The following is a 14000-nucleotide window of genomic DNA, read 5'->3' on the forward strand; positions in this document are numbered from 1 at the left end:
TGTATCGCACACTGCTTGCAGACTACGTACACCCTTTCATGATGACCATGTTTCCCAAGGGTAGCGGCATTTTTCCACAAGATAATGCACAAGGCTATGAGTGTGATGGAGTGGCTCGAGGAACATAAGGGCGAGTTCCAATTGAGTGCTGGTCCCCCAACTCGCCGGATCTGAAACCAATAAAACACATCTGGGATGTGATTGAATGACATAAGAGCGCAACGCCCCCCTAACCGGAATTTACGGGAGTTAGGTAACCTGTGTGTATACATGTGGTGCCAACTCTTTCCATCAACCTAACAAGGGTCATTGCATCCATGCAAAGACGCGTCGAGGTTGTTATCCGTGCCAAGGTTGGAGATACTGACAATTAGGCAGGTAGTCATAATGTTCTGGCTGATGTGTGCGCATATTTTAACTCGTATATTTTGTATCGACTAGAATTTCGAGACGTCTCGTCTCGAATTCGAGTCGTGTCGAGACAAACATATTTTCGAGTCGAGATAGCCTTAAATCTCGACTCGACTCATGCGCATCCCCAGACACAATGAAATTTAGAGCTATGTCGGTGGTAGTTCACTACTAGAAGGGCTACCCCTACCGAATTGGCCTAAATGAAGTAGCCAGGCGAATAGTGTTGCGGGAAAAGGCAGCAGTTCTCCAGTAGCCAAGTTGCCGGAAATCATAGTGATTGGTACGGCAACTTGGACTTAGTCCCAGGCGTGGTCAGGGTGGCTTTAACGGTTGGGGTACTGTGGGGTGGAAGGAAACGGGAAACCACACTCTACTTTTCCCTAGTTTACTGGCAGCAAAAAGAGAACATATGTACAATGGTCTTTCACAGGTCAAAATATAGGTCCGGAGGTACAATATCCCCCCATTCGGATCTCCGGGAGAGGGATGACTTGAGGACAATTGGACGAGAAAGTAATAATGGGGGGGGGGAAGACAGGCAGAGAAAGAAAGACAAGGAAGAGCAAAAGGTTTAAGATAGGAACACGGAACGTACGTACTATGTTACAGGAAGGAAAAATAGAAAATCTTGAAGAATAAATGGAACAAAATAACCTAGATTTGGTAGGAGTTTGTGAAGTTAGGTGGGAAGGTAATGGGATGTTGAACAGCCAAGGATATAGAATGTTTTACTCAGGTAATGAAAAGGATGGCCATAATGGCGTAGGAATAATTCTTGGAAAGCGCTTAAAGGAGAAGGTAGTAAAAGTACAATTTACTGATGATAGGTGAGTTATAATGTTAAGACTTAAAAGGAAAACGAAGGCTCTAGTGGTGATATAGATATAGAAGGATCTAGATATATGCACTGACGACTTCGCATGCAACAGAAGAAGTAGAGGAAAATTATGAGAAAACAGAAGAAAATGTAGATAGGGAGAAGATGGGTGCAGGTGTAATTGTAATGGGAGAAAAACAGGAAGGCAGTATCGTAGGCAACTATGGTTTAGGCGAAAGAAAAGAAATGAAATGAAATCTTTAAGTTTAACGTCCAACGGTTATCCTGGTTAGGCTAAAGGAGACGGTGATAATCAGAAATGAATGCAATGGTGGAATGAAGATAGTGTGAGGAAACGGGAGAACTCCGAGAAAACCCAGGAGCACGGTGTTTGTCCACCATAAAGTCCACACGGCGCGAGCTGGGATCTACCACTGAGCCACCGCGCCCCCTTTAGGCGAAAGAAATGAAAGGGGAGAGGGACTAGTGAATTTCTGTAGACATAATTTACTAGTAATTGGGAACACTTGGTTCAAACAGCACAAAAGAAGAAGATATACATGGAAATCACCAACAGACGGCGGAAGATATCGGATAGACTATGTTATGATTCAGGACAGATACCGGAATAGCTTAAAGAACGCGAAGACCCTTCCCGGGGCTGATATTTTCTCTGATTATAATAATATGCTGCCGAAGTAGATATTCAACTGAAAAATGTAGACAGAAGAAAAGTAGGCAACAACGTGTTGAATACTGAAAAGTTGAAAAACGAGGAAAGAATAGGCGTAGGTAGCAACGCACGGTGGAAACACATTAAACTTTGCTTACAGCAGGCTGCAGAAGAAGCAGTAGGTTACCGCGAACACAAAACTGCTAAGAAACGATGGGTTACAGAGCAGATGTTGCAGAAAATGAGGGAAAGGAAGACGTGGAAAAAGGTTGATACAGACACAGGGCAGAAAGATGTACAGAAAGTTAAATAATGAATTACGGAGAAAAACAGACAGAGCGAGGGAAGAGTTTTACAAAAGAAAATGCGAGGACAAAGGATTAGAAAGAGTTGGGAAATATGAGGAAATGTATAAGGAGATGACATCTATGGAATTTCGGAGGAAACAAAGGGGTATTACGATGGCAGTAGGAAATAAGAATGGGAAGGTAGTCAGCAAGAGAAATGAGGTCATAGGAAGATGAAAAGAATACGTTGAAGACTTCCATGAGAGTAGGGATAAACAGTGTAGCCTAAATGTTGAAGTCGAAAATGAAGTAGGCGAGGATGACAAAGGATTTAGTATTCTTCAGGATGAGTTTGAAAAGGCTATATCCGAAATTAGGAATGGAAAGGCAACCAGGATAGATAATATACCAATCGAATTCCAACTGACCAAAGCAGTATATATATATTTTAAGATTATATATTGCTTTGGTCAGTTGGAGCTTTATTAGCAATATTGAATTTTCCGAAGCTGCAATGATTAATTTACAATCAAATTCATTAAAAAAATAGGAGACAAGGGAAAGAACTGTTCCGACTATGCAATGAAATACATGAAACAGGAGAGTGACAAACACTTCCTGAAGACGATCATGATACCGATGGCTAAGAAATCGAACCCAAAGATATGTGAGGATTATAGAGTTTTGCTCCGAATATTGAACAGAAGGTTATACGGAAGAACAAACGAAGTAGTTGAGGAGGAGCAGTTCGAGTTCAGAAGAGGTAAGGGTACAAGAGATGCTATTGGATTACCTGGTATTATGGGCGATCGGTGAAAGATCTATATATAAGGAGAAGAGGTGTATGTTGTATTTATTGATCTAGAAAAGGCTTTTGACCGCGTGAATTGGGAATTGTTGTTGGGAGTTCTAACGAAGATAGGGTTGGAATGGAAAGATCGAAGACTCAAAAGAAACTTATACATGAATCAACAAGTGTTAGGATAGGGGAAGAACTGACGGAAGAGAGTGCAATTGAATGGGGAGTTCAACAAGGATGCTGCCTCTCGCCAACACTATTTAATGTCTATCTAGAAGAGATACTGAAAAAGAGTTTACATGATAATGACGGCATTTCGGTAGGAGGTAGAATGATTAGATGCATAAAATTTTCAGACAATATGGAGCTTGTTGAAGAATCTGAAAGGAAATCAATAAAATGTTAGAAAACCTGAGGATGGGCTTTGAAGAATATGGGATGAAAATAAATGTTAGAAAGACAAAAACCATGGTGATTGGAACGAAGAGGTCTGTGTCAAATATAAAAGTGGGAGGGGAGAAAATAGAACAAGTGAATAGTTTTCGATACTTGGGTAATATTCTTAGTAATGACATGAACTGCGAACGTGAAATAAAAGCAAGGATAGGAATGGAGAAAGAAGCCTTTAGGAGGAAGAAAAGACTTTTTGTTGGACCTTGAATAAAGAGTTGATAAAAAGACTCATAAAATGCTTAGTGTGGAGTGTTGTACTGTAAGGGGCGGAAACGTGGACATTACGTTAAAGTAATGAAAAACGACTGGAAGCCTTCGAAATGTGGGTGCGGAGAAGAATGGAAAGAATTAGTTGGGTCGAGCGGAAAACGAATGAGAGGGTGTTAGAAATGGTGGGGGAGAAAAGAACCACTCCTAGATATTATTGAGAAGAGGAAGATAAACTGGTTGGGGGATTGCCTAAGAAGAAATTGTATCATGAGAGACGTCCTAGAGAGTATGGTGGCGGGAAGGAGAGGGAGGGGGTGAAGGAGACTACAATTAATGGATGATATAAAAACAGAAAGATCATACGTGAAGACGAAGAGGACCGTGGAGCATGGAAGCTTCTCAGCTGCCGCAAGTGACCTGCCAGTAAGGGCAGAATACCTATGATGATAATATCAGTGTTAAACAAATGAAAAATTTGTTTGCTTTCATTATTGCAATGTTAAAGTAAGCTCACTGCCTGTCGCCTATGTTAGTGGCCTAATATTACAAAAATAAATTATAAGTTTGTTTCAAGCCATCATTATGTAAGTTTCACGTACACAAATCTGAATTCATAATATGTTTGTATTTACATTATTAATTATTGAATCGGTAGGTCTTTGTAAGGCCTCATCGCCCACCGCTTGCGACGACACTGACACAACAAATATATCATAACTTTTATAATAATAATAATAATAATAATAATAATAATAATAATAATAATAATAATAATAATAATAATACTTTCAAAACACAAGTTTTTATTATTTCTGAAATAATCATTCTTTGTTGTTCGTATGCCGATCGTTTAAGAAAGACAAGATACTCGGCACTAACAACATATATTCTCGGCACTAACAACATATATTATCTGCTACCGATACTGCTTCTCCCTTTCGATTACTTTTTGGTTTTGTCTCTAGCATGTTTAGTTTCCTAACGCTTTAACCGCTGCAACTCTACAAAAACACCGTCTTTACCATGTAGACAAGCGATACTAGCGGTCTCAGGAAAAGGGAACCAGAGCTTGGTAGCACTGTACAGCCCACACTATGTTTTGTTAACATCAAATAATTTTACGTGGCTTATCCCGCAAAATTGTTTTCTATGTATATGTTTAAAATTCCAATATAAGGGGAATTTGATCCCTTATTGTTGACGAATCGCAACCCTAAAACAGAGTTATTTCGAGATGTTGGTGGAAGAATGTGTATATTGAATTTTATTACAATGGAATACGTTTCACGAGAGTTATCGTGGATCAGACACAAAATATCAACTGAGACGAATGATGAAAGCTCGCTACAATCGCTCAACTACCTCGAATCTACAAGCAGTATAATATTCGCAATAGCGATACCCCCTCATTTTCATAATATACATACATTTGCTATTGTAACTGTAGATTATTCAGTTAAGAGTCTTCATCCCGGCGAAATTAAAATACCGCTAATTTTACAGTAATTATGTGATATCTTCAAATAGATAAAAGATAATTGAAATATGGAACAAGAGCGCCCTAGACAATGTTATTTTGCGTGAGGTACCGTTATCACAAGTCACCTAGCGGCTTTCCGTTTTGAGCTGTTTAGAAACGCGAAAATAAATGCCGATTTTCAAAATGGCTCGAAATGGAAAGCAGATAAGTGAGTCGTGATAACGGAAATGAAATCTTTAAGTTTTACGTCCCACGGTTATGCCGGTTAGGCTAAAGGAGACGGTGATTATGAGAAATGAGTGAAATGGTGGAATGAAGAAAGTGGGAGGAAACGGGAGAACCCCGAGGAAACCCACGCACACGGTGTAGTCGTGATAACGGTTTCTCATGTAAAACAATATTGCCTAGGGCGCTCTTGTTCCACATTTCGATTATCTTTTATCTATTTAAAGATATCACATAATTACTGTAAAATTAGCGGTATTTTAATTTCGCCGGGATGAAGACTCTTAACAGACAAAACAAAATATTTTCTCTACTTACCTGAGGTCGGCCACTTTTGGGTAAGAGCAAATTCGAAGCGTTTTAGAGTTGGAGCCAACAGCGTATAGTTTTCCCTGGGGATGAAACTCAGCGCAACGCACTGCCTGAACATCCTCCAGCGTCGTAACAGCCACAAATCTCGGTTTTCCAGCTCCATTTTGGGAAGGCTGCGCGGATGTCTGAAAAATAAAAGTATAAATAACTAACTAAATGGAACTTAAAATAATCATAACAGAATAATTATACTTAGAAGACGGTTTTAGCATGCTGATTACCACTGTATACTCATCTAGAATGATAAGAAATTGTGGAACATATACTAACTTTAATGTTCTGTAATCAATTACAAACCCTGAATATAAGGTTAGGAGTTAATTACAAACTGACATTATTTACTAATTTAAAATCAACGGAAACAGTTGAAATACCTAAAGATTATCTTAATTAACACACGTTTCAAGTTCATAAATTCTAAACTAACAATTAGAATGACGAATATTGTTCGAATAACAGCAGAAAAATTCAGCGAAGTATTGGAATAAGAATATTTCAATATGTTTCACTAACACAACAGTTTCGCTAGTTGTGTTTTATCCTAAGTTCGAACAGTTTAATCCATTAATAGTATATAGATACAATTAACTTTTAGCAGCTACCTCTCTGCCATTAATTTAACTATGGAAGAGTATTAATTTTAAGTGAATTCTACCAACATTATAGTGTACTCTTAAGAACACACAGTAGCACAACAATATTTTCCCTTCGTTTTTGAGAATATTTCTGTCATTAAAAAACATATATTAATTCTTCCTGATACATAACGAAGGACATACGAGGAATTAGTGGCTACTTTGAAATAATCTCAGCAAATCAGCTGAGAGGCTATTGGGTTTTCCATGGTTATCACTTGTACCTTACACAGGGATCTTAGCTAAAGGTTCAAAACTTGGATTCATCATCAAGTATCAGACTGAAGACGTCTGCCATTTATGTGGAATGGTAAAATAATTGGCTTTCCCCCTATATTATATATATATATATATATATATATATATATATATATATATATATATATATATATATATATATATATATATATACGTATATATAGAAAGGAATGAGGAATCTTGGAAAAGTCGTTCCAACAGGACTAGAAAAATTTCTGAATTTATTTCGATGGAATGTATGCATATGGGAATGGTCTTACCATCGTCTTACTTATCGTCCTTTCTAAAGCTCTATGTTCTAATTATGTAGTTAAGTTTGTGATTCCTGGATGGATGAAGACAAAACTAATATCTTTACTGAAGTTTGTAATATAATACAAAATATCAAGACTTAGGTTATGCGCATCCTTTAGTGTAGAACATTATTTCTGGAATTCTAATATATAAAATTCTTATTGCATCACCAAGTATTTACGCAAAAAATGTGAAGCTCCAATAACAGTGTCTGGATATTTTCAACGAATATTAACAACTCTAAGAATTGAATTTCCCAGCTATTTAACGATATTGCACAATACTTTCGAGGTGTGCAGCACTGTATATGTCTAAATATATTTCATTTCATTGTTTGGTAGATTGATTTAGAGATTAGAACTCCTTTTCAGCATTGGGGCAATATAAGACTTTTAAACTTTAGTTTAACGTGGGATCTGAATTATATAGCTCCCATCATAAATTGAACTCAGGTCTTTTCTGCCGAAGACGTATATTCTATTTATAAAGCCACGAAGGAGCTCTGTATATTTTATTTACGTTAACTAAAGTTTATAATAAGGTAAATTGTAACGCGCTGTAAATTGATGTACTTTTCATTGTAATCCAGACTGAAAAGCACAGCAAAACAATAGAACTTTGATTTATGTTTATTTCACATAGTGCATATTCACAATGGTATTCTATTGGATAGTTACAATTATATCCCAGCTGATACAATAGTAAAGTTGCCTTTTTTTTTTTAGGCAAGTTTCCCATTAAAGATACTACTTAACTTTTCCTTAATTTCTAAATGATGGTTTTCCTGCACTTGTGACAACTATCAAACTAAAACGTTTCTTGGTTCGAAGGGAACATTACATTTGAGCAAGAGAGTGACTCATGATCTCAAGTAAGTTCTGTAACCTGTCTTCTCTTTCACCACCTTTCTCCAAAGACAGGAGAACAGAGACAAGGAGCTGAGTCATTTACCAGAACTTCGGAAAAGGAAGACGAAAAAAACTTAAGAAAATTTAGGATTATCGATTGTTCTTATTAGAAGGTAGAAAGAAATAGGGTCATTAAATTCGGTCTGTAACTCAACCCGATCAATTCCTTGGATTTCAGCACTTAGTCTAAAATTCCTTTTATTATTATTATTATTATTATTATTATATTATTATTATTATTATTATTATTATTATTATTATTATCTGCTAAATTTTGATACCAAATTTCCCATCAATATACTAACACGTCCTATCTCCTTTTGCATCCGAAAGCGTCGAATTACCAGCAGGAGTTGAATTTCCATAGAAAATGTACATGAAGATATGAAAGCAACCAAGGATGTAATGGAGGATATATGGTGTACATCCATTTAATAATTGTATAGTTCATCGTACATTCACTTTAAATCAGGGATGTAATGGAGGGTATAAGGCTTGGTACACGCTATATTTCTGCAAACTTTCCAGCGTATAACTACCAAAAAATCTATCAATACCTTACTGAAGGCAACTATCCAGTTTCTCGAGCGCAGTACTTTCAAAGTAAAACTGCAGGAGAAAAACTGTACAATAGGATTTCTAATCTAAACTTTTAAAAGACACGACTGTATGCTTCATTACTAGGGAAAAAAAGTATTGAGTGCAATGACAAGCTTTGAATATAAAGGATGCACAGGCTTCATGTACTATCACCCATGACAGAGCTGCATTTCACCAGGACAATTCTAATTAACAACCTGTTAGTCCACATAGACTGAATATGAACAGAAGAAAAGAAAAGCCCAATGTGAACTAATATATTAGAAGCCTTCAATTGACCAGTGAAAGCTGAACGATTTTTATATTGAGATCTTCAACAATACACGAGAAATTATGGCTAGGAGTGGCTTAGTTGTGGAGAAAGTAATATAGAATGTAGACCCCCAAAGAGAGTGAAGGATAAAAACGCTTCAATTTCTGAGGATGACTATGCAATGACCTTCCTCTTTCCCTCTCTGCCTGTAGGGTTAGCACGCGATGGTCACTCTCTTAATAAATATATCTTTGCACGTGCACTAAAGAAAAAAAAATCGCTATGTATTGCTATGGGCAAACGAGGGAAGTCAATGACACAATTAGTTTTATGATGAATGTGAAATTGAATATAATTTAAAAATCAAGATATTACAAATAAATTATACAAAAAAAGTCTTTCATAGCAAATCTTTATTACCTATCAGATATTCTAGCACACTGCAGTAACTTAACGTTTACCAGGCTAACAGTAACCCTCAAATTAACATTTTAACAGGTTTGCTTCATGCATCCTTTCCCACTAATTCTTGCTCTAAATAGGAATTAATGAATAATATTTTTCCCGAAAATTTAACTGTCCCAAATTTTGATGACTATATTATTTAGAACAAAAGCAATGTCACAGTGTACACCAAGTAAAGGACAAGCTAAATTTTATCAAGCCTAGGTTTAAATTTGGCATTATACCTCAAATTTAATTGAAAACAGGAAGTATTCTAGTCTTTAAGATTTGTCGAGTAGAAACTAATTTAGTTTCATTTCTATTCTACGAACAGATTAGGACATCCTGAGCAATATACTAACACGGTAATCTCAACAGCACTAGGCCCTAAAAATAGACTATCAAGGAAGGATAATATCTATAATTACTTCCATACAAACATATGGGAAACCGATATTTGATTATCCATCTTTTGTCATCAACTGAATGGACCACCTTAATCAAGAACCTCAATCCCTAACTTCTGATCCTCTACATCCTACCCAAAAGTGGTAATCCATCAAGTAGTTATTGAGATCTTTTGACTTTAGGACGGACGGACACAAGGACAGACAGCATAAATATATAAAGAAGTTTTTTGTAAAATTCTTCAAATTCCTAAAAAAATCAAATGAAGGACGAAAATGAATGATCCCTCTAATGAAATTCTTTCCTGCAAACTTTTATAAGAGTTGGACCATTATAAGACATGTCTAATGTCTTCAAATATAGTAGTGAATCAATTAAGAATACTGGAGCTCAAGCCATACATTAAATACCGATGAGAGAAATTATTATTTTTTTTTTAACATACGTTTCTATATCATCAAATTAGAAATAGCTAATCTTTCAAACTACTTTTATTGAATAACGGTTTACTAAGCTCCTTCGTCGATTAACGATCGTGGTCTCAGGTAAGAATACTTGTTTCGGCTAAAACCCCATGTAGCGGTTCAGTCTAAGCAGCCTCCTGCTGTAAAGGAACTAAATATTATTACTATTATTATTATTATTATTATTATTATTATTATTATTATTATTATTATTATTATTATTATTATTATTATTATTATTATTATTATTATTCAAAGCCTTTTTCCCAATTAGTTGGGGTCAGCTTTTCGGATCGCTGTCCTCTACCTGTTTCTATCCTGTGTCATATCCGCTGTGACAAAAGGGACTAAATATTCCAATCAAGAAATCGAAAGAACGATAATTTTATCTGAAGATGAGAAGACAAAAATCGGCAACATTGAAGACTAAGATTTGTATGCTTCTTTTATTTTTTATTATTTTTTAAAGTTTAACGTCTCATTTTTATGCCTTTATGCTAAAGGACGCGAACGATTAATGAATGTTAATGATTGTGAAATTATTTTTTGTGTTCTCTCCCCGGGAACTGAACCTAGAATCAAGTACAGCAAGGCATACGCGCTAGCCACTACAAAAGTGAGGAGTGCCTTCCTAATTTATAGTAGGCCAATTATATAAAAGAGTACAAGTGACTCAGTCATCAGCGTCCAAGCCATACTACTACAGCTAGGATCGTAAAATTTGGAGAAAACTGTGTCACGGACGCGTTTTTTTTTTTTTTTTTTTTTATCCCAGCGTGGTGTTAAATTTTTAGTTAAGAATAGAGTATCTCACGAATCCCTCAAGTTAGGAAGATGAAATTTATAAAATAAGCTTCTCATTAAAAATAACAACACATTATTCAACATTTTCGAAAATTCTCACAAGTGAGACGTTTTTACAATGTTGAAATTTCCCTTTCTTTATTCACAAAGTGCTTAATATGAAAATTCACTTAAGTTGCAGGTGTGAAATTCGCTTTCTAAACTTCTAATTACAACAAAGGGAGCAAATACTGCAGCATTTTAGGAACTTCCGCTTCTAAAGAGTAAAATGCGAAAAAAATCCAAACGATTCAAATTTCGGATTTTATATACTAGCTATAAGCATCCGCTGTTGCCGGTTTTTAATTAGGAACCTGGATGAAACGAGAGCAATAACGTCCTACTACAGTAGAAAACAATGTATGAATTGCCTCTAGGCCAGTCAATGAATAAGGAAAGAAATGGTGGAAAGCTGGAACAAATTTTATTTTCTTCATAAACTTGTCCGCAACAACATACAATTTTGCACCCCTCTACATCCCGGATTTTACCACCATCTTGGAAAATGGCGCATTTTTTTTTTTTTTTTGTAAATATCTCGCATGGAAAGCATTTTAGAGTAAAACATGTTATTACAAAAAATAATCTACATTAAATTCTCTACCAGAAACGTTCTCTTCAATTTTTCTCTAGGATGCATGGCTAATTACGTATCGCTTTGTAGCAGAACCTTAACGAAAATTTTCTGATACTGTTTTGTTTTAGAGATTTTTTTTTTATGTAAAATAAAGAAATGAGTCAAATAGACAACAATTACCAACGCCTATTACCGGACTACTACGCATTTCCTTTTTTGCCAAAACTTTTGCGTAAATGTCACTGAAACACATTTATATACCTAGATACACGGGGTGTTAATGAACTATTTCGAAAAACTTTAAGAGATGATTCCTCACAACAAAGTAAGATAAAACGTTCCTATGGAACTGTGGGAAAAGTGCATAGTTTCAGAGCTAGTCCGAAATCGTGGAAAAACTAAATTTCACCACATACTATTTCGAATTCGAGAAACCGTAGAGTAGTGGTCCATATAAGCGTAAAGGAAGCCAGACATACGGTACTCAATTAAATATATTCGTGCTGTATGCATATTTCATTAACGTGCAATCGATTTTGTACAGGGTACAATTCCCAGTCATTCTCTAAATGTAATTTCAAGATATACTCTGAGTTCAATGTGAGTTCAAAGTAGACAAAAGGTAAGCCTTGAAAGCAGTGAAAATGGAATGCTTCGGCAAGGAGTCGGAAGTGTTAATGACCACCGACTTTATAGCTCTTCGTGTTCGGAATAACGTGTGCTGTGATGTATTTTGTCACGGTATAATTAATGTTTATGTATAAACGTGAAACAAAACATCGTACCATGTGTTATTCCGAACTCGAGAAGCCATAGAGCTGTCGGTCTCTAACAGTTCCGACTTCCCGTCGAAGCATTTCGTGTTCATTGCTGTCACGGCTTACCTTTTGTCTACTTTGGACTCATCTTAAAGTCTGAGCATATCTGAGAATTCTGTTGAGAGCATGTCTGGGAATCATATCCTATACGGAATCCCTTACACATCAACTGCATATCTGATGACAGATACATTTTTTGATTGAATAGCCTATGTCTGACTTCCTTTACGCTGATATGGATCGTCACTCCCATTTTAGCTTTTCGACCATTTTGGACAGCCCTATCTCTGAAACTACGCGCTTTTCTCCATAGGTCCATCAGAACATTTTTTCTTATTTTGATGTGAGGAATCACTTCTTTAAGCTTGTCGGTATAATTCATTAACACTCTGTATATTAGTCTAAGATAGATAAGACTGAAATCTACACTGACATGACAGTAACCAAATACTCAGAGAACAATGTTAGTTGCTTGATATGCATGTGCTGCAACACGATAATTTGTTAGGGATAAATGTTGAACCTCACATCCCTTGGAGTCTAAAATCGAAAAACGGCTTCGTACACGATTAGATTTTGTGAACATCTACATGCGTACAAAATTTGGTGGCCATACGTGACTCCTTTCTACCCGCAAATCTGATGACACACACACACACACACACACACACAATTATTTTACATAGTTTAGATCAGTGATTGCCAAACCGTAGATCATTTTCGGTAGATCGCGTTAATGCTCCGGTTGGCTAACTTTGATTTATTCACTGAGCTGACACTAACGGCAGAGGGCGCTGACGAGGTTGAGTGTATACGCGTGGGGTTGTGCGCGTTATGTTTTTCGTGTATTTATTAGACATTTACTAATTTGGATAGTCTGATTTCATATATTTACTAGAAATGTAAGTTATAGACAAGAAACAAATGTAAGATATTTTAAAAGAAGTTGGTAGTTCTTTTGGCTGATCGCTCACAATAGGATTTAAAAACGGTACGGTAACTCAGAAGCTTCATAAGTTCAGCGATCACTGGTATAAATTAAATTTTATTCTTCCCGTGCGAAGAACGAACAGTTCTGCTAGTTTTTAAATATTTCTTTTCTGGTCATTACACTAGAGAAAGAAATATGTTATGTTTGAAGCGGACGAGTGAAGGAATTTGCTGTTAACTTCATCAACATATTCAACAACGTTATCAGTCCACGACTGACAGGTAAGTATTATTTATTATACGAAGTTGTCTCATGCAACACGCTGGACATCATTTTCTGATTATCTATACACACAATTACACATACATTGTTCTGATTAAAACTCTAATTACGTCAAGTGATAAAACATTATGTTCACAGAACTCTCTCGACTTCAGAAAGAAAACAAGAAATAGTCTAGTACAACTTGTCCTGGTTTTTTGCAGCCGAATGTGTTGTTGGGAAGATACGAAACTTCCTCTGAGCTGACGACTGTACGTATACCGATGCTAAGAGCTGTTTTTCACCTCACGGACGTACAAGTTTCCGTGATGCTTTGGCAGTCGACCGTGGAAAGGAACTTCCAGCAGCTTACATAGTACATGCTCAAAGACAAAAGAGAACTACATATTCTCTAATAATATTTTCTGCTATCTACGTTTGGGAATATAACAACACAGAAAATTGACGTGCAGTCTTTACTTAACAACATTACCGAATAATAAGTCTAAAGCCGTGTTACGTTTACCACAATTAATTGTTTAATCAGGTGAATTGTTACAGTTATAATGGTGGTTC

At 36.2% G+C, this 14000-nt stretch overlaps 1 protein-coding gene across 7 annotated transcripts in view; it reads right to left on the reverse strand.

The window, feature by feature from the left end:
- LOC145690219 (WD repeat-containing protein 47) overlaps positions 1–14000 on the reverse strand; it is a 584313-nt gene that overhangs the window by 47932 nt on the left and 522381 nt on the right. For all 7 annotated transcript variants that reach the window (XM_081764893.1, XM_081764894.1, XM_081764895.1 and 4 more), the window contains one exon: positions 5677–5855. In XM_081764893.1, the coding sequence (XP_081621019.1) occupies positions 5677–5855 (179 nt within the window). The remainder of the gene's footprint in view (positions 1–5676; positions 5856–14000) is intronic.

This window comes from Thermobia domestica, chromosome 7 (genome assembly GCF_964235325.1).
Source record: "Thermobia domestica chromosome 7, izTheDome1.hap1.1, whole genome shotgun sequence".
Classification (NCBI taxonomy): Eukaryota; Metazoa; Arthropoda; class Insecta; order Zygentoma; family Lepismatidae; genus Thermobia; species Thermobia domestica.